This window comes from Scleropages formosus, chromosome 14, assembly GCF_900964775.1.
Source record: "Scleropages formosus chromosome 14, fSclFor1.1, whole genome shotgun sequence".
NCBI lineage: Eukaryota > Metazoa > Chordata > Actinopteri > Osteoglossiformes > Osteoglossidae > Scleropages > Scleropages formosus.
The window spans coordinates 5,644,769-5,666,916 of NC_041819.1; the positions used below are offsets into that span (position 1 = coordinate 5,644,769).

The following is a 22,148-nucleotide window of genomic DNA, read 5'->3' on the forward strand; positions in this document are numbered from 1 at the left end:
AAGGAGCAACATTTTTCGTCTTGCTCCAATTCTCTTATCTGGGCTCTTGCAAGGAGAGCACTAGCTTGCTGGTCATATAGTCACCTTAATTCCGCCTTTAATTCCGCTTCTCTGTCGCTGTTCAAATCTTTTCCATTATTATGGTGGGAATAGAGCTTTCCCAACTTTTTCTCCACTTTCCGCATGGCTCTGCAAGATCGAGCCCTCCTACAAACACAGTACTGCCTAGTAATGATTCGCACCTTCGTTTTGGTGGCTTCCCACCAATCCGAGACAGAGCTACAGAAAGATTTGAGCTCCTTCCATAACTTAAAATGTTCATAAAAAAGGTCCCTGTACTCTTTCTCCTTTAAAACATCTACGTTCAGTTTCCAGTACCCAGGACCGTGCAATGGGAACTCTATGGAAACCGTGGCCTCTACCATCAAATGATCCGTTGGCTAATAAGGAGAGAGATGAACCCGCTTGAAAACAACAGAGTCAGAAGCTAAAATATAATCCAGGTGACTTTGTGCTCCTCTACTATTAGACCAGGTAATGCCCGGATGATTGGGGTTGCACACTTTAAAACCATTCGAAAGATCAAATCTGAGCATAAAATTCTTAAAATGTTTGATGCTAACATCCTCTCTACCCTCCAGATGTATATTAAAATCACCCCCAATTATTAAGTATCTATTGCAGACACAAAAGGGGGTCAACTCTTCTAAAAATGTGGAATGTGGCCTCTACCGGAACGTAGACACACATCGCATGGATGAGCTGTCCACTCCCAGTACTCTACCCTGTAGAACTGTAAACATGCTTACATTCTCAAAGCTTCGTTCACCAAAGAGAATGCCAACATCTGTTGAGTGGACGCCACCTACACTCCAGTATGATCTACCTTTCCTCCAACCCAAAGAGAAAATGGCCACATCCCACTGGTCTCGAAGATGGACTTCCTGTAAAAAACATAGCTGGAAGGCAGAGGATGCAAGCTGACCAAACACTGCTGCTCTTTTCAAGACATTCTTTATTTGTATGACGTTTAAGGTTAAAATGTTAAAATCAGCCATAAAAGGGGCAAATTAAATAATTAACCAACCATAAGAACAATAAAAACCCTACTAAAATTCGTTAAAAACAGATTTAAAACAAAATCATTCCCCTCCCGACATTTCTATTATACTCTGAAGATCTGCAGCAACATATGGCTGCTCATTAATATCATCATTCTGGTCTGAATAAAGAGGGGAACTCATCACACTGTAGGGGGGTGCAGTCACAACCGGCCAATCCGTATGGCTTCCATCCCCTACCAGCAAACATTGATCTCGGTCCTCCTCCATCTTTGCTGCTGGCTTTTCTTCTTTCCTGCTCACCCCCTCCTCTTTTCTGCTCTTCTTATATTCCTTTGGAGTAGGGCCTTTGCTCCTTTTCCGATTTGTATCCTTTGAGGTACTCTGGGCTTTGGTGGGCGAGGTCCTTGGGGTCACAAACATCAGGTGTTCCTTCTCTACTGCTAACTCTGCATGCACCTGCACCTCAGAAACATTAGATTGAACAAACATTTCTTCCTCCCTTCCGCCAGACACCCAGCTCCCTGACACAGCGTCGGCATAGGTGGGTTTCCTCTGAGAGCAGGTGCAGGAAAGATGATCTTCTGCCCCGAAGATATTACACCTGTGTGGACCTTTACGATCTCTAGCCATGTGACCTTCCTCCAAACAGTTATTGCACTGCATATTGGTGCACTCAGCCCCCGTATGCCCAAACCCCTGACACACTCGACAGAAGGGTGGCTGGTTAGAATAAAATAAATAGCCCTTGCTTGTGCCCAAATTAAACGTAGCAGGTGGGTGGCGAAACCCATCAAAACCTTGTGGATCAGGGAGCAAACGGACCCGAAACTGTCTTTTCCCATTCCAAAAACCAAGTTCATCCTTCATGTCTTTGTGACCGGGCAGAACTTCAATATACCTCTGTAAAAATTCTTGTATCGACTCCGCCATAATAAAAGGGTTAAAAACATGCACAGTCACTATGCGCTGGTTGTTAACCCAGCGGTTCTCAACATCAAAGAATTTCAATGCAGGATGATCAGCGAGGGTTCGGCAACTCTCAATCACCTTTTTAAAACAAAGTTCTGTAGTTAAAGTGACGTCAAAGAACCACAGCAGGTTATTCCGTTGAATGCAAATAATGTCCTCCACAGTAAGACCGAGGAGACCAAAAATTACCTCTTTTATAAAGGTAAGTCGGTCATGGAAGTCTCTGTCTTCCTCCTGGGATCTCCAATAAAAATGGTCCTCCATCTGCTGCCTGCATTCCATTTGGCGGAAAAGAAGTTCTGCCAGGGTCCATTGTTTTCGCCAATGGTCCGTCTGCGTTCTTCAGTGGTGAACCCATCAAAGGTTCCTCCCTTGCAGATGGAGTCCTTCTTGGCGAATACTTCATGTATAAACTAACATAAAACTGATAAAGGGATTTAGGAAACAAAAAACTCCAGCTCACCCCATGACAGCAGCGGTCATGCCACCTACTAGACACGCATTAGGATCGCTGGGCTACCCAAAGAAAATAAAAGCCTTCCAGAGGATAGAGGATCACCCCATGCCAACGGCGGACAAGCCACCTACTGGTCACGCAGTAAGATCACCTCTGTCCCCTCTAAGCTCTGCAGCAGCACCTGTGGCAAGAAAGCGGAAAACAATCTTAGCCAAAAAGCCAAGAACCGATACTGAGAAAGGGAGCCCCGTACACAGTTACTTACTGCAGTACACTGGCTGGTGTATGAGTGAAGCTTGCGCTTTCGGCCACTTCTGCCCCCTTTATTCATCGCGGACCGAACTTCCCGGCGGGACCGCTGGGGAGGGAGGGAGGGAGGGAGGAAGGAAAGGAGGGACACCGCTCACGACCGCTCACACGCGTCACCTGGCTGGCGCTCTCACCTCGGACCTCCACGCGGCGCACGGCTGCACTCCGGACCCCTGCAGCTTCCTCTGGAGCCACCTGCGCGGCGAGAAGATGGAGCTCGTGCTGCCGTGTGGCGTGATCGCGGGGCTCCTGGCCAGTGAGGAAGGACAGCTCCCAGGGGGCCCCCCGCTTGGCAGCGCGCACGTCGTAGTGGAAGACGGCGGACGGGGACACCTGGAGCGGGGTGGACGGGCTGGAGAAGGACGAGGGTTTGAACCTGGGCGCCTTTTCCGCGCAGCTCCAGCCTGGAGGAGGACAGGCAGTCGAAGAAGCTCTGCACCGTGCACAGGGCACCAGCGGCGTCCCCCGAACATGCTGCGCACTCCGGCGGCGGCCTGGAGAAGCTCTCCGGACGGCCCTTCAACCAAGGTGTCGTTGGACCGCTGCAGTGACATCACCACCACCTCCGTCCGAGACCCACGAGTTTATCGCACTCAGTAGACAAATCTGACCATCAGCGGTCCGGTCCTGTTTGACTAGTGGGTCACACACTGGGATCCCATCAGAACCAAAAAGGACTTGGACCGATATCAGAGATGTTTTAGGAATTTAAAAAAAAAAACAGCACTGACTGTAGTAAAGGTTTCCCTCTGCAAAGAAATGAGTAATGTAATAAAACAGCCTTGTTTTTCAGGCTTCTGAAGACATCATTAAAAAAAGTAACTGGAAAAATAACACTTACCAAAAGGCTCCTATTAAAGAGCAGCAAATAAACGCAAATCATGATCACGTTAGGAGAAAAAAAGGTGTGGTGTCCGAAATGAAAGTGCACCGTTCTTTAAAGGTTTTACTTAAACAAAGCACTGGAACACTTGAAGTGCACAAATAAAAGAGTTTTATCAAGAACAGCAACTCGTGTCACAGTCTCACTTCTCACCCTGGCATCTCTCCGCTTCGCGCAAAAAAGTCTGCGTTATACATACAGTGCAATTCAATTAAGAAATAACCAATGACAATTATCCTTTTTCAACTTACACCCTACAGGCTGGCAGGAACCTCTCTTTTACAAAATTCTCAATGATTTATTCTTGGTTTAAAACACCACACCTCCTCCCCTGTAGCTTCCAATCTCTTACTAATCCTTAAGAAAACACACACTTTCTGAACCACTTGTCCCATACAGGGTCATGGGGAACTGGAGCCTAACCCGGCAACACAGGACACAAGGCTGGAGGGGGAGAAGACACACCCAGGACAGGACTCCAGTCCATCACAAGGAACCCCAATGCAGGACTTGAACCCCAGCCCCACCAGAGAGCAGGAACAGGTCCAACCCACTGCACCACTGCGCCCCCATTCCTTAAGAGAACAATTATTTACAATCCTTATCAACCTCTAACCAAAACAACCAACACAGAATTTTGTTTTGTTTTTCTTTCTTTGGTTACAGGTTGAAATTTTCCCTTATGACTGTGGTTACATTATTTTCTTTACCAGTTCAACCTTTGGGGAGCACGCCTGCTACGAACCGGACGAGCTTTCACAAAAATGCTTTCAGTGGTGGATGAAGGTGATGAGGACAATACCAACAAGGGCGGCACTGCTTCAGGTGCTGACTCTGCCTCCGATTCAGTCGCAACTCTTTCTGATACGACAGTTTCACTGCCATCCTTAACATCCATGTCAATGTCACCATAGTCCCAGTTTCTTCCCTTGTAAGGAACCCAACCATGCTCAACATCACCACTGTTACACATAGATTTACTACTCAACATCTGATTCACATGTCTCTTTACACAGTTTCCGTTCACATCAATCATGTAAGTTACTGGATCCAGCACTTTTGAAATGATACCATTCAACCATTTCTCCCCTCCCCTGTAATTCTTTACCAAAACATTTTGCCCAACAGTAAAGGTCCTGACTTTACAGGGTGTCTCAGTTTTGGCAGGGCTCTCATACTTCAGAGCTTGTGAAAAGTGTGGCTTGATAAGATAATCGCATACAAACTGATCTCTTGAGAAGTAATTCTGCTGGTGTCTTGTGAGTAGTACTATGAGGTGTGTTGCGGTAACTGTAAAAAAAAAAAATTAGCAACACAGTGTTGAAGCGTCCTACGCCCAACTGTTCTCTTCTTTGCAAGTGTTCTTTTTAGATTCTGCACCAACCGTTCAGCCACCCCATTTGAGGCAGGATGATACACAGGAGATGTAGTATGTTTTACCCCATTCAGCAGTAAGAATTGTTCAAATTCTCTGGATGTAAACTGGGGTCCATTATCAGTTACTACTTCCTGAGGAAGACCGTAAGATGCAAATAAATTTCTCAGCACTTCGATCGTCTTTGCTGAAGTAATTGATTGCGTACGAACAATCTCAGGCCATCTAGCATAAGCATCCATTACCACCAAAAACAACTGCTGGTGATCCTCAGCAAAATCTAAGTGGATTCGTTCCCAGGGTCCCCATGACCATTTCCATGTATGTACAGGAACAGGAGCAGGCATGCTACGCTGCTGCTGACACACGTCACGCTGACTAACTACATTCTCAATGTTCATATCAAGAGCAGGCCACCAGAAAAAACTTCCGGCCAAAGATTTTATCTTTACCATACCCCAATGACTGTCATGAAGTTATGCCAGTAGTCTGTCATGCAATTTTTCAGGTATTACTACATGATACCCCCAAAGACGACAACCATTTTCCATGGAAAGTTCAAATTTCTTAGAAAAGTACGGCTTAAGTGCTTCTTCGGATACATGCTTTGGCCAACCACACATTACATATTCCTTAACCCTTTTAAGCACAGGGTCAGTCTCCATTTCTCGTGCTATTTCGTTTTCAGTGACAGGTAATTCTTCAAGATAAGACACCCTATACACTGGATTGGACCTAATAGCGTTATTGTCGTTCATGGGTAGTCTTGACAAGGCATCAGCATTTCCATGCTGTTCTGATCTCTTGTACTGGATTTCATACTTGTATGCAGACAAGATCAAGGACCATCTCTACATCCTAGCTGCAGCGAGACAAGGTACCCCCATTTTAGGACCTAGGATTTTCAGCAGTGGCTTATGATCTGTTACTATGGTAAACTGTCTACCAAACAGATAATCATGGAATTTCATTACTCCAAATTCCAGTCCTAAAGCCTCTTTTTCAATTTTGAGAGTAATTTCTCTCAGTTTTTGTTAGCATCCTTGAAGCAAATGCAATAGGCCTTTTGCTACCATCACTCATTCTGTGGGAAATTACCGCACCAACTGCTACAGGAGACGCATCACATGCTGAGACTAAAGGTAACTCAGCGTTGAACTGAATCAGAACTTGAGTGGACATCAAATGCCTTTTTGAATTCTCAAAAGCTGCCTGACATTTCTTTGACCATTCTCAGTTCACATCTTTATGCAACAACTCTGTCATGGGCTGTATGATGGTGGAAAGATTAGGAATGAACTTGGCATAATAATTTAGCAGAGCTAAGAAAGACCTGAGTTCCGTCACATTTGTGGGAACTGCAGCGTTTTCTATGGCATCTGTCTTTTCTTTCATGGGGTGAATACCCTCCGCATCAATGACATGTCCTAAGTAAGAGATGCTACTTTGGAAAAAAGAGCATTTATCTCATCTGACTCTGACATTATATGCTTGCAACCTCTTTAGAACTCCTTCTAAAGCTTTCATATGCTTTTCAGTGTCACTTCCTGTGATCAAGATATCATCAAGATAACATATTACACTATCCATGCCCTGTAGTACTTGATCCATAATTTTCTGAAAAATGACTGGAGCACTAGTAACCCCATAAGGTAGCCTATTATAGGTATACAACCCTTTTGGTGTATTTATGGTAGGATATCTTTTGGAGCTTTCCTCTAGTGGTACTTGTTGATAAGCTTGAGACAAATCTAATTTAGTGAATCTCTGACCTCCTGACAACTTAGCAAACAAGTCCTGTGTTCGAGGTAAAGGATACTGCTCTACTTCCAACCAAGGGTTAATAGTAACCTTGTAGTCACCACATATCCTTACACTGTTGTCCTTTTTGGGAATATACTCAATGGGTGCTGCCCATTCACTGTAACTTACAGGAGAGATTACACCTTCTGCTTCTAGCTTGCATAGCTCCTTTTGAACACTATCCCTCAAAGCATAGGTAACAGTGTGTGGCTTGCAAAATTTTGGCACTGCCTCTTTCACTACATGGAGTTTAGCACTTATTCCCTTAAGCATCCCTAAATCTGACTGAACACTGAGGAATATCTGTCACACAACTGCTCAACTGTCTCACTAGTCACTATGTTTATGCATGACCAATCAAGATTCAGGTGACTAATCCAGTCTACCCATTAGAGAAGGCCCATTACCTTTTACAACCATCAAGTCTACAATCATCATGTGTGTTTGTTCCTTATTTTTCACTCTTACTGTGATTTTACCCTTAAGCTCTAAGGACTCTTTACTGTATGTTTTCAAAACACAGTTAGCTGGAGGTAGTTTTACCTTGTAAAATCTACGGTGGTACAATTTTTCTGAAATCACAGAAACAGCTGCCCCTGTATCTACCTCCATTTTCACTCGCACATTATTGATTTGGACATAAACATATGGTTTGTTTACTTAGTGCACATTCGTGTCAATAGCAAACAGTTCTTTCCCTTGTATGTCACTTTCTCTGTAAACATCACTGACTTGTGACTCCTTAGTGCGGTCAAGTCCGACCTTCTGTAGCTGGAGTGCATCGCAATCACCTCCGCGTCCGCGCTCGTGTGCGATGCAATCCGATGCATGGAGTTTGTTGCTCCTTGCAGTTAGCGGCGGTCTCGGATCCAGCGAAATGTTGTCCTGTAACGCGGCGGAATGTGCTGCATTTAACAGATGGTCTCTTAGCTCAGCACTTTTCATGCCACACATGAATCTATCGCGTAAAGCCTCATCTACAACCGATCCAAACTTACACGTCGCCTACAATTTTCTCAGATTCGCAACGTACTCACTTATCGATTCACCATCCAGGTGATTCCTGAAGTGAAACTTCAACTTGTATCTCTCCGCAATGAAATTTGTCCGGGGCACGTAGTGATTTTTCAACAGCTCAATTAGCTCTGTGAAAGTCTTTTGCGCTAGTTTTAAATGGTGTGCGTAAGTCCATTAGCAAACTGTGAGTCCTTTCCAATCGTCAGAAATACCACTTTCGTCTTTTTGTCGGTGACTTTCAATCCATTTGCCACAAAATACAGTTCGAGCCTTTCCAAGTAGGCATCGAATTGTTCCTTACTTTCGTTGAAGTGGAAGTCCTCTGGCTTACCGAAAGTCATGATTTTCGACCACCTCTGTTTGCCGTCATTCTTCAGCACTCTCTGTCCCAGGGCCTGGCCTCACCGGAGTTACTCATAAGTCTGTTTCTTCACGGTAAAACATTCCATCCTTGTCGCCAAAACTGTGGTGTCCGAAATGAAGGTGCACCGTTTTTTGGAGGTTTTACTGGAACACTTGGAGTGCACAAATAAAAGAGTTATTAAGAACGGTAGCTCGTATCACAATCTCACTTCTCACCATGGAACCTCTCCTGCTCCCGCGCGAAAAAGCCTACGTTATACATAGTGCAGCCTATAACAATTCCCGCTTCAATCAAGGAATAATCAATAACAATTATCCATTGTGTACGTACACCTTAGCTGGCAGGAACCTTTCTTTTACAAAACTTTCAATGATTCGTTCTTGGTGTATAACACCACATAAGATATACCAGGTTACGACGGTATCCAAGAAAACATTAAAATCCTGCTCTGCCAGTTATTTATACAGCTACAGATGTATAGTTTTTTGTTGTAATAAACTAAATCGTCGTGTATCACTTTGTGTCTTTGACGGAATGGGTGAAATAGCGATTGAGGAGAGCACCATCTAGTGGTGAATGTCTCCAGCATTACTCGATTCCGCTTTATTTTACTGCGCTTCATTGGCATGACAAAGATTTTATACACTTACTTCCAAATGGTTTATGAAGGGCTTTAGGAACATTTTCTGACGAAAAAAAACGGTACATAAACGTAGCAGTAAGCAGTAAAAGTAAACTGATATCAATAGCAATAGTGTACTGATAATCCATAATAATAGTGAGGATGTGGATGAGTGCATTCACTTCCCCTTTTTGTGGCAAACGTGTACATGCTGTGCTGCGAATTTCAGTCTCTTCTTTCTCCTAATAAAAACGTGAGCAAGTCATCATCCCTGAGATTGTGGAGCTCGGCACTGGTATTTACGAACGTACGGAAGTATTTCTCTTTGATTCCTTTATACCTGTCGCCGCATTTTGTTGGTCACAGTTAGAGCACAGCTGCTCCTCTCTGGGTAAGCAGGACTGGGCTGTGAGGTCTCACCTTGCTCTGTCATCGGTCACCACGGTAAAGTAGGCTGCGGTGGTGCACTGACTGTTTAGGCCCAAATAGCACTCCAGTTGACTTTAGGCTTCTGCTGTCGGGCTCCGATGGGTCCGATATTCTTTTTGTTTATTAATGATTTGGTGGGGCCAGATTTTTCCAGTTGGGGTTTGAGTGTCGCGAGGGACACTGTTGTTACTGCTCTGGGACTGGCGAGTCAGATGAGCCTGAGGGGTCGAGCCGGAGGCTGACGGGACTGTACAGTTGCCTCTTAGCTTCTTAGCACCTTGAAGCGATAAGAGATGAGCTCCCTCGTTTCTAGGCGATTCCAAAATATTACGGCTCTTTCCTTTGGATTTTCATCAGTACAAATAAGGGGTTCCATCTAACTCAGCCTGCTGTGGGTCAATAGATGCTTTTCTCTGCACCCTGAGGACATTTAACAAAGCTCTGTAGACAGGATTTGTCCCATTTTTCAAATTCCTCATTGCTGAGCAGACCCCGCCTCCCTCACAACCATACATTGCACTTCTCTTCTATAAATTAATGCTGAGTGGCACAGCATAGGAAAAAGAACAAGCAACAGCTAACTGATAGTGTAGTGGTTACTGGTGCTGCCTTTGGACCAAAAAAAAAAAAAAATAGCAGGTTCAACTCCCACCCCTAGCTGTAATATCATTGGGCAGTATAGTCACTCTCAATTGGTTAGTGGAACAGGGAACTAACAGTGTAGTAGTCACAGGTGCTAACTTTAGACCCAAATGTAGTGTCCTTGAACAGTGCATTTACCCTAAATTGTGCATTAAAATTGCCCATTTGTGTAAATGGGTAAATAATTGCAAGTTGCACTGGTGAGAAACAGCTAAATTAGTAAACGTAATGTGAAAGACTGAAATTCGGAGACTTTATTAATCCCAGACTTAAATACGACACAGTTAGAGCAGCATCCAAACAACTGAGTTTATGTTATAGAGCAGTCTTCTCGTGCAGTGACACAGAGCACTTGAACACATGAAAAAAAAAAAAAAATAAATAAATAAAAAGACAATAGTTGACTACAGACTATGGTAACACAAAGCTTTTACAGAACTATAAGTATGCCTACTGGCCACAGAGGAAAAAAACAAAAACTCCTCCTAAAAGTAAAGAGAAAAAAAAAAACCCCTGAGGGTCAAGTGGCAGTGGCTTCCCACCCCTCCTGGGCATTCTAGGTTAAATAAGAATTTTATGTTTACAAGTAATAATGGCATTCTTGCTGTACGCTAGCTTTATTTCCCAGTTCAGCAAGGTACATCTCGTCAATCACGGCAGTTGGTCTTCGTCTTCAGTCGGCATAGGGTGCACCTGCGACCGCCGGCCGGCTGGTCGACCTTCTCGGGTATGACTGTAGGGAAACAATGCTCAACAACAAGAAATTTAGTAATTTATAACAAAGTAATTTAATCTGCTTTGGTATAGAGGTGGGAAAAACAAACACAGCTAAGTGGAATTATATTTCAAAGTGAAATTCCTGAGAAAACATGCAAGTCTTTAGATTTGAAGACAGACAGACGGGGCACTTCTGACCGTAACAGGTAGACTCTTCCACAGTTTAAGCAAAGATACACATGTGATGACTGCGCATACTGTACTTGCATAGAACCACAAAACAACAATAAGTAGATAAGTAAGCACACGAATACCCAAGAAAGGGGAGAACAAAGTGAGGTCGAAGCCAGCATACGGTATAGTGAGAAGGCACAGAACAGAGAGCGTTCAGCGCTACTAGGTCAATAAGAAGGGACCCCTCCCCCTAAACCTTCTTTCTTGTAATGTTTTTTCTTTCCTGCTGTTTGTCTTTCTGCCGCCTAATCAGCTCCAAACTCAGTTCTCTGCGAGTCATCCTTTTCCTGTCTCTTTGCATTCGCCCCCATCGGACAGCCTTTTCCAGCACAAGTTCCCTCCTTTCATCGTCTAGCTCCTCCAGGTACTCCACCGTCTTGTTCTTGCAGGCTCTCATCCGGGCAGAGAGAAAACTGACCGTGGCACTCGGTGCCTTTTTTAGTAAAGCACTAAACATCCCTATTAACCCTTCTGAATCCATGTTGTGACATCTAACGGAAGCGGTTTCCTCCCGAAGCTTTTCTGTCACTTCCAGCGCGAAGTACTTGGCATACTGGCGCTCAAGGACATCAATAGTTGCCTGAAGACAAGAAGACATCATGGGAACAAATTGGCGATGATGAGGCATTGCCCTCAACTTCGCTAATGTATTGCCCAACACAATCTCTTGGCCAAAAAAATCCTCCGTGGATGACAGAATCTGAAGAGGGTCCTGCAACATCTCCTTGAGTCTCCGAGTGGCCTGCTTGACCAGTTCTATGCCATCAACATGACTTATCCCAGCACCCACTGGGGTGTACAATTTAGTCATCCAAGGACCTGTCAGGTGCTTCCCAATGATTCCTAGGACCTGAAGTTCCACTTGAGCTATTTCACTTGAAAAATCTTTGCAAAGGCTCTCTCTCAAGTTACGCTCTAGCGTTGTGCCATCTTTCAACAACTCCGAAAATACCTCATAGTGCTCAATAAGTACACCAGCACTGTGAAATAACACGTGAAATCGATTGCCCCTGTAACGAGGTAGAATGCCCCTCGGGAGTTTCTTCTGATCCAAAAAAGTCGCAAAACCACGGGGGTCTCCCTTTCCGTCCTTGTAACGAAGTTTGCTAAAGGACAGTATGACATTTGCTGCCATACAGTCCCCGCCATAAACATTCCCCTCAGTTTCTTCAACTTTCTTCAATGCAGACCTACATGCTGTCGCAATCGAATCCAGGGGGTGCAAGTGGCAGTTCATCTCGTTCAGCGTTTTCCCCCACTCGCTACTTACGAGACGGACGGCCGCGTGATTGGTCGCACATCGGTCAGTCATCGTATTCGATATCTTCTCAATCAATTTTGCCCTAGTTTCCTCGAAGTTTGTCCCTTCAGTAAAGAAAACATAAGTGTGGGCCAAGTCATCTACAGTTTGGCAGATATGATTGCAGTAGTCTTCTGCTGTTCCTCCTGCCAACTCATCCACTGCAGCTGACATGCTGTCATGTTCGGTACTAAAATGGATTTCGTTGACATGGGTACCTTCCTGGGTAGTTGCATCAAATCCCAAAGTCACATTATTATTAGCCAATATCATTTCAGCCGTCTGCAGTTGAGAAATCACTCCTAATTCCTGGGCCATCAACTCAACAGTGCTCCTTTGGGGTACAGTTTTGAGCTCAATTCCATCATGCTTCGCTATTCTCTGTAAGATTACTGGTATACTTGCTGTTGACAGTTTACTACTTATACAGTCATATACTTTCAATCTCATGGCTGATGAGTACATCTTTCCATTAACTTCTTGCTCCTCAGGATGTTCCGTGGTTGAAGTCAAGTCTTCAACTCTTTCCTGAAGAAGCAGGATTTCATGTTGAAGTTGTGATATCACATTGTCCTTCTTCTTCGTCTGTATTAGGACTTCATTATACTTGGCCACAGAAACAGTCTTGGTCCTTTTTCGGAGAAGTTTCCTGTGCGCATCCTTCAGCCTTTTGTTGCGAATTCTCTGTTCCTGTAATGCACAGGAGAGGGCATTCCCATACAACATATCCTTTAGCTTTTTAATCTCTTCCTTTTTTCTGTTAACTCTGTTCTTTTGCCTCTGAATAGCTTGATTTGTGCACTTTCTTGGGGTCTGAAGCTGTCTCCTCAATTCTCTCACTTTTTCTTGGTATCTCTTTTTCATTGCTCTGTGGGTTGACAACATAAAATCCGATCGTTGTTTCATCTTAGCTTCTCGAGGAGTGAGCAGGTCACCTCGACAACTCCTTGAATTGGCAGAGGAACCTGGCTCAGAATGAACTTGAAGGTGACTCTCTGGAGTTCTGGTCATTGTGTCAGAATCTGTTTGTTCAACAGTTAATTTCTCATCAAAAATTCCAGGTGAAACAACAGGAACTTGAGGAACTGGCAACTGTGCAACAGGAACTGTGAACTCAGGATCAACTGCCTCAGTGAGGTCAAACGGTTCATCACATATTGCTGAAAACTGTTCAAATTCTTTTGGGTCAGTGAGTGTTCTAAACTTATTCCATGTTGCTCTCACAACCACTCTTATATCATTACTCAGGGACTTACTGAAAGAAAAGCCCTCAGATGAAAAATGTGTTTTTAATTGTCTCGCTGCCTCAGCTCTACTACTTCCCGCTGCACAGACGTACAGGTGTAATACATGTCCCTTTTTCAACTCAGTGCTGGTAGCAGGAAGTGTTGAAAAATTCTCGTTCAGGTGCCATCTTCCCACACCCGGTTGGGCATGTGCATTGACAATGAGGTTGCGTCTTTTTTTTGGAGGCATCTTCTAAGAAGATAAATGGTGAACTGAATTAGGTGAATTTCTAGACAGGTCAAAAATCTATGATCCAGATGACCTCAGAGAAAATAATTAAGATATTGGGTACAGGGTTGTTATAAAACCCAAATTAATTGCAATTCACCAGATTTCTAGCACAATGGATAAACCAAGGAACAACAATCAAACATTTGTATTCCCCGCCATGATAGCACACTGACTTGTTTGAAGGAATGCATTTCAGCCTGGGTCCAGGCAAAACCCCCCTAAAACCCCCTCTTTTTTTGAAAGACAAAGAAGTGGGACAAAGCCCACTCGTTTTGTGGGACAAAGCCTTCTGAATTAAATTAGAAAATGCCAAAACCCCCAATTTTCTCCTGTTTCTGCACAAGTCTTAATGCCATGATCATTAATTGGATAAAATAATATTATACAAATTGCAATAAAATTAATTATGCATTTCCCAGGTTCAGAAACAACTTTAAGTTAATAAATACTGGACTGATGCGAAACTTCATCAACATCTATAGATTCTAGGAAAATATTATATTAAATTCCTACTTACCTCAGAAAAAAATCGGGTCGATCAAACTTGGTAACCTGGCTGAGGCTGAAGAGTGGACCAAGCCACAAAGTACAAGATATCTTTAAATAAAATAAAATAAAAATTCGATTACTCAGGTTTTTTATAACACGAAAGTGGAGCGATGCGGTTTTCAGAGTTAGAAAGCGCTTTTTAATTCAAACGGACTCGCAATGTATGCTACTCACTGCTCAGCTGTAGTATCCCGCTTCCCACGTGCCACTGCACAGCAGACGCGTTTGTTCTCGCTCTTACGTGTTTTAGCGTACTACAGTGACGTCACTTCACTGTCTACAGTGCCCCTGAAGCCCCATTCCACATGTATTCGCATTCCGCGTTTCCGTAAAGTGCGATGGGCTGTATCCTTGGTCTCCTCGGTTTTTTCCCCCAGCGCCAGTATTTATTTGATCAAGCCCGGCGGTGAACGGGTTAAGGAGTGGGGGGCTCGCATTCCTCCTCTCCTGCTCGCCATCATGAACAAATGAACTCTCGGGGAATGAAATTTAAATTCCACAAAGGAGAAAAAGTTCTCTGCTTTGAATCAGACACAACCAAGCGTGGAAACGGCTGGACGACACTCCCATGTTTGTTCCTCGGCAGTATTATCATGCTAAAAAATGTTAGCGTTAATGTATCGTATCATATATATATACGCTACGTTACTGTACAGTTTTATCCCATGATCTTCCGCTCGACTGTCCGCCGTCGTGGGAACGTATAATTTTAATGTCACTACAGTACACATCAGCAGCATAATGCCATGAAGATGTGTTTGCAGGATCAGCAAGTAGAGAGAAACCTCCCTGCACGAATGAAGACAAACCAAGTTCCTTTTTGCACATAACGCACATCCAGACCTTTCAGCTACACAGTCAGTACGGAATGCCATCGACTATTCTATTTGTCCCTGGAAGTAGCACTAAAAATAGCCGCCAAATACGTTTCTGCTGGAATTTCATTATCTGCATAGCTGCCATAGTGTATATTAATTGAGGGATGTTTTTAGCCGTAAGAAATTTTGCCATGACCTCGCTTGGCAAGGAGAGGGTCGTTTTACTCCTGCGCTTCCTTCTCGAAGTCGGTTTTTATTCTCAATCTTCATTCTCTTTCTATACTATATATAATATATATATATATATATATATATATATATATATATATACACACATACATATACACACACACACACACACAACATACTTTTTGGTGAACCGATAGATATCCATGTTATAGAACACATACATATAACACATAAGGAGTAGTGTGTATGTGTGTGTTCATACTGTGTGTTTACTGTATACCGTGTACTGTACTGTGTATATTTATTGTTTATATTTTTTATGTTTATATATTTATTGTTACTGTGTAGGTAACCGAGTTGTTTCAATGTAACACCGTAGTCCTGGATGAACGTTGTTTCGTGTCACTCTACTGTACCAGCTGTATGTGGTTGGAATGACAATAAACTAAAGCCACTTTGACTTTTGACTTTGTTTGTGTAACTGCCATGTCCTGAAGAGACTCTGTGTTAGGCACCCTTGTCAATTTGCAAGTATCGACTGTTAACATTAATAGTCGCCTAGTATAATCTGGTATCTGTAACGGAACTGTACCGATTGACGGCGCGCGATCCTGTACACAGTTTTTTTTATTATTAATTAGCTTCATTTAATAAAGTTATCAATAAATAAAATAAAATACACAACCAAAAACAAACATCAATAAATCCACAGTCAAACGAACCCAAAACCATTTTCCTATAGTTGGGCAGCAATATTACTAACCATTACATAAAATACATTATCAAGACAGTGAAACTGGGGTCGCGGGCAGTCGGGACGTCCGGTCGGACCTATAAAGTTTCTCCATTACGGGTAGTCTTTGGAGGCACTGCCAGTTTAGATCCTGAGCCTATTGTCGAGCTCCTTTGGCTGAATTCGGGCCCAAATGTCTTCCTCAAGGCCTAACATCACTCATGTTCCCCTCCTCTCTAACAAAGCATTATATAACACTTTGTGCTTCAGGGGGGTATCTGCGTCAGTGTCTGTCGGAATGATCTTGCTCCATTTCACCATCTGTTTGTAGTGATCTGGCAGAGACTCGGCCTTTGGTCCAGCATTAGACCACGAATTCACCAAATGCCGCAACGGGAAAGACAGCCAGAGGCGAACAAAATGCTGGTGTGGGTGTTCCAGCGGAGCTGCCAGATGGAAACAGTGCTGCGCAAAAAAGAGGCAATCAAATTTTAGGGGGAAATCAGGGACCTCCCCTTCTGCCCCTGTTCTTCCCTAGGTACATCACCTCCCTCCTCACAAACTCATGCTTCCCACCCCATACTATGCCAAACACGTCTTTCACAAACCCTTTCCTTAAATTACGAGGCATGTGGTAGACATGAGCCAAATACAGTAAGGTCGGGAGGACGTCAACTTTCAAGATCAGTACTTTACCCAGGAAGGACAGGGACCTTGCCTTCCACAGCCCCATCTTCCACCTAGCTATCGCAAGACACTCCTCCCCGTTGATCCAGGCTACTCCTTTTGAAAGAAAACTCACACCCAGCACTCTGAGGGGACTGCTATAAAGCGAGAGACCACCAAAGGTGTTTTTTCGCGCTCCCCAGAATCCAACGTACTTTACCTCTGTCTTCCCGAGGTTGAGCACCGAACTCGAGGCCCTACCGAACGTCTGAGTCAGGTGCAGTGCCTGGGCAAGTGAGCGGTCGGAACATGCAAACAGGACTGTGTCATCTGCATACTGGACCAACTTAACAGTCCTACCCCTGTCTCCTGGAATGAGCAACCCATCTATTCCCAGGTGGGCCCGAACTGCTGCTGCCAACGGCTCCACGTACAAAATGTAGAGGAGGGGAGACAGTGGACACCCCTGTCTGACCCCACTCATCTGCGGCAACCACTCCCCGAGAGAGCCGTTAATAAGAACCCGGCTACCAACCTCGTTATAAAGTGTTCGGACCCACCCGAGAAAGGTGGGGCCCAATCTCGATCCGCCCAAAACGTTAAACATAAAAGTATGGTCCACCCGATCAAACGCCTTCTCCTGGTCCAGGCTGACCAGTGCTAGAGAAATTCTTCAGTCCTCCACCTAGGCGATCGCGTCTCTAATAAGATGTAAATTCCAGACTGCTGAGCGCCCGGGAACCCCGCACGTCTGGCGTTCACGGACCAGGAGGGTCATAACCTTCATCAGATGCTCGGTTAGGATTTTAGCAATTAACTTTACATCAACACACAGCATGGTCAGGGGCCTCCAGTTGCCCAGGTCGGCTCTATCGGCTTTCTTATGCAACAAGGATAAAACCCCCGACCTCATGCTGTCCGTTAACTTACCTCGGGTCAGCACTTCTTCCACAACCTCAGGGAAAACAGGGCCCAGGACATCCCAAAATGTGGAATAAAATTCCACCGGCAGTCCGTCCAAGCCTGGGACTTTCCTCTGGTTCATTCTGGAGAGCACCTCAGACAGTTCCCCCAGAGTGATGGGTGCCTCTAGGCAAGCCTGGGAATCAGCCGGGAGGGTCGCCTGCAAATGCTGTCAAAAGGAATCCCCTGTGACAGGGTCAGTTTCCCTTACGTTAAAAAGAGTTTCATAAAATTCTGTAGCAACCTCAATCATCCAGGCCGTATCCTTAACCAGCTCTCCTTGTCTAGTTCGCAAAGAAGTAAAACCCATATCATGTTGAAAGCCCCTCATTTTATTAAAGAAAAAGGAGCAACATTTTTCGTCTTGCTCCAATTCTCTTATCTGGGCTCTTGCAAGGAGAGCACTAGCTTGCTGGTCATATAGTCACCTTAATTCCGCCTTTAATTCCGCTTCTCTGTCGCTGTTCAAATCTTTTCCATTATTATGGTGGGAATAGAGCTTTCCCAACTTTTTCTCCACTTTCCGCATGGCTCTGCAAGATCGAGCCCTCCTACAAACACAGTACTGCCTAGTAATGATTCGCACCTTCGTTTTGGTGGCTTCCCACCAATCCGAGACAGAGCTACAGAAAGATTTGAGCTCCTTCCATAACTTAAAATGTTCATAAAAAAGGTCCCTGTACTCTTTCTCCTTTAAAACATCTACGTTCAGTTTCCAGTACCCAGGACCGTGCAATGGGAACTCTATGGAAACCGTGGCCTCTACCATCAAATGATCCGTTGGCTAATAAGGAGAGAGATGAACCCGCTTGAAAACAACAGAGTCAGAAGCTAAAATATAATCCAGGTGACTTTGTGCTCCTCTACTATTAGACCAGGTAATGCCCGGATGATTGGGGTTGCACACTTTAAAACCATTCGAAAGATCAAATCTGAGCATAAAATTCTTAAAATGTTTGATGCTAACATCCTCTCTACCCTCCAGATGTATATTAAAATCACCCCCAATTATTAAGTATCTATTGCAGACACAAAAGGGGGTCAACTCTTCTAAAAATGTGGAATGTGGCCTCTACCGGAACGTAGACACACATCGCATGGATGAGCTGTCCACTCCCAGTACTCTACCCTGTAGAACTGTAAACATGCTTACATTCTCAAAGCTTCGTTCACCAAAGAGAATGCCAACATCTGTTGAGTGGACGCCACCTACACTCCAGTATGATCTACCTTTCCTCCAACCCAAAGAGAAAATGGCCACATCCCACTGGTCTCGAAGATGGACTTCCTGTAAAAAACATAGCTGGAAGGCAGAGGATGCAAGCTGACCAAACACTGCTGCTCTTTTCAAGACATTCTTTATTTGTATGACGTTTAAGGTTAAAATGTTAAAATCAGCCATAAAAGGGGCAAATTAAATAATTAACCAACCATAAGAACAATAAAAACCCTACTAAAATTCGTTAAAAACAGATTTAAAACAAAATCATTCCCCTCCCGACATTTCTATTATACTCTGAAGATCTGCAGCAACATATGGCTGCTCATTAATATCATCATTCTGGTCTGAATAAAGAGGGGAACTCATCACACTGTAGGGGGGTGCAGTCACAACCGGCCAATCCGTATGGCTTCCATCCCCTACCAGCAAACATTGATCTCGGTCCTCCTCCATCTTTGCTGCTGGCTTTTCTTCTTTCCTGCTCACCCCCTCCTCTTTTCTGCTCTTCTTATATTCCTTTGGAGTAGGGCCTTTGCTCCTTTTCCGATTTGTATCCTTTGAGGTACTCTGGGCTTTGGTGGGCGAGGTCCTTGGGGTCACAAACATCAGGTGTTCCTTCTCTACTGCTAACTCTGCATGCACCTGCACCTCAGAAACATTAGATTGAACAAACATTTCTTCCTCCCTTCCGCCAGACACCCAGCTCCCTGACACAGCGTCGGCATAGGTGGGTTTCCTCTGAGAGCAGGTGCAGGAAAGATGATCTTCTGCCCCGAAGATATTACACCTGTGTGGACCTTTACGATCTCTAGCCATGTGACCTTCCTCCAAACAGTTATTGCACTGCATATTGGTGCACTCAGCCCCCGTATGCCCAAACCCCTGACACACTCGACAGAAGGGTGGCTGGTTAGAATAAAATAAATAGCCCTTGCTTGTGCCCAAATTAAACGTAGCAGGTGGGTGGCGAAACCCATCAAAACCTTGTGGATCAGGGAGCAAACGGACCCGAAACTGTCTTTTCCCATTCCAAAAACCAAGTTCATCCTTCATGTCTTTGTGACCGGGCAGAACTTCAATATACCTCTGTAAAAATTCTTGTATCGACTCCGCCATAATAAAAGGGTTAAAAACATGCACAGTCACTATGCGCTGGTTGTTAACCCAGCGGTTCTCAACATCAAAGAATTTCAATGCAGGATGATCAGCGAGGGTTCGGCAACTCTCAATCACCTTTTTAAAACAAAGTTCTGTAGTTAAAGTGACGTCAAAGAACCACAGCAGGTTATTCCGTTGAATGCAAATAATGTCCTCCACAGTAAGACCGAGGAGACCAAAAATTACCTCTTTTATAAAGGTAAGTCGGTCATGGAAGTCTCTGTCTTCCTCCTGGGATCTCCAATAAAAATGGTCCTCCATCTGCTGCCTGCATTCCATTTGGCGGAAAAGAAGTTCTGCCAGGGTCCATTGTTTTCGCCAATGGTCCGTCTGCGTTCTTCAGTGGTGAACCCATCAAAGGTTCCTCCCTTGCAGATGGAGTCCTTCTTGGCGAATACTTCATGTATAAACTAACATAAAACTGATAAAGGGATTTAGGAAACAAAAAACTCCAGCTCACCCCATGACAGCAGCGGTCATGCCACCTACTAGACACGCATTAGGATCGCTGGGCTACCCAAAGAAAATAAAAGCCTTCCAGAGGATAGAGGATCACCCCATGCCAACGGCGGACAAGCCACCTACTGGTCACGCAGTAAGATCACCTCTGTCCCCTCTAAGCTCTGCAGCAGCACCTGTGGCAAGAAAGCGGAAAACAATCTTAGCCAAAAAGCCAAGAACCGATACTGAGAAAGGGAGCCCCGTACACAGTTACTTACTGCAGTACACTGGCTGGTGTATGAGTGAAGCTTGCGCTTTCGGCCACTTCTGCCCCCTTTATTCATCGCGGACCGAACTTCCCGGCGGGACCGCTGGGGAGGGAGGGAGGGAGGGAGGAAGGAAAGGAGGGACACCGCTCACGACCGCTCACACGCGTCACCTGGCTGGCGCTCTCACCTCGGACCTCCACGCGGCGCACGGCTGCACTCCGGACCCCTGCAGCTTCCTCTGGAGCCACCTGCGCGGCGAGAAGATGGAGCTCGTGCTGCCGTGTGGCGTGATCGCGGGGCTCCTGGCCAGTGAGGAAGGACAGCTCCCAGGGGGCCCCCCGCTTGGCAGCGCGCACGTCGTAGTGGAAGACGGCGGACGGGGACACCTGGAGCGGGGTGGACGGGCTGGAGAAGGACGAGGGTTTGAACCTGGGCGCCTTTTCCGCGCAGCTCCAGCCTGGAGGAGGACAGGCAGTCGAAGAAGCTCTGCACCGTGCACAGGGCACCAGCGGCGTCCCCCGAACATGCTGCGCACTCCGGCGGCGGCCTGGAGAAGCTCTCCGGACGGCCCTTCAACCAAGGTGTCGTTGGACCGCTGCAGTGACATCACCACCACCTCCGTCCGAGACCCACGAGTTTATCGCACTCAGTAGACAAATCTGACCATCAGCGGTCCGGTCCTGTTTGACTAGTGGGTCACACACTGGAATCCCATCAGAACCAAAAAGGACTTGGACCGATATCAGAGATGTTTTAGGAATTTAAAAAAAAAAACAGCACTGACTGTAGTAAAGGTTTCCCTCTGCAAAGAAATGAGTAATGTAATAAAACAGCCTTGTTTTTCAGGCTTCTGAAGACATCATTAAAAAAAGTAACTGGAAAAATAACACTTACCAAAAGGCTCCTATTAAAGAGCAGCAAATAAACGCAAATCATGATCACGTTAGGAGAAAAAAAGGTGTGGTGTCCGAAATGAAAGTGCACCGTTCTTTAAAGGTTTTACTTAAACAAAGCACTGGAACACTTGAAGTGCACAAATAAAAGAGTTTTATCAAGAACAGCAACTCGTGTCACAGTCTCACTTCTCACCCTGGCATCTCTCCGCTTCGCGCAAAAAAGTCTGCGTTATACATACAGTGCAATTCAATTAAGAAATAACCAATGACAATTATCCTTTTTCAACTTACACCCTACAGGCTGGCAGGAACCTCTCTTTTACAAAATTCTCAATGATTTATTCTTGGTTTAAAACACCACACCTCCTCCCCTGTAGCTTCCAATCTCTTACTAATCCTTAAGAAAACACACACTTTCTGAACCACTTGTCCCATACAGGGTCATGGGGAACTGGAGCCTAACCCGGCAACACAGGACACAAGGCTGGAGGGGGAGAAGACACACCCAGGACAGGACTCCAGTCCATCACAAGGAACCCCA

At 44.9% G+C, this 22,148-nt stretch overlaps 1 protein-coding gene across 3 annotated transcripts in view; it reads right to left on the reverse strand.

Annotated features, from left to right (window-relative positions):
• Positions 1–10,747: 10,747 nt before the first annotated feature.
• LOC114912188 (uncharacterized) overlaps positions 10,748–22,148 on the reverse strand; it is a 32,187-nt gene continuing 20,786 nt past the window's right edge. The window contains exons 1-3 of one of the 3 annotated variants that reach the window (XM_029257846.1): positions 14,427–14,476; positions 14,221–14,300; positions 10,748–13,661 (exon numbers count right to left, since the gene is read on the reverse strand). In XM_029257846.1, coding sequence (XP_029113679.1) covers positions 11,076–13,661 — 2,586 coding nt within the window. In that variant the 5' untranslated portion in view covers positions 14,221–14,300; positions 14,427–14,476 and the 3' untranslated portion in view covers positions 10,748–11,075. Of the gene's footprint in view, positions 13,665–14,220; positions 14,301–14,426; positions 14,477–22,148 lie in introns of those variants that run through there. The other 2 variants (XM_029257844.1, XM_029257845.1) reach the window with 2 other exon arrangements.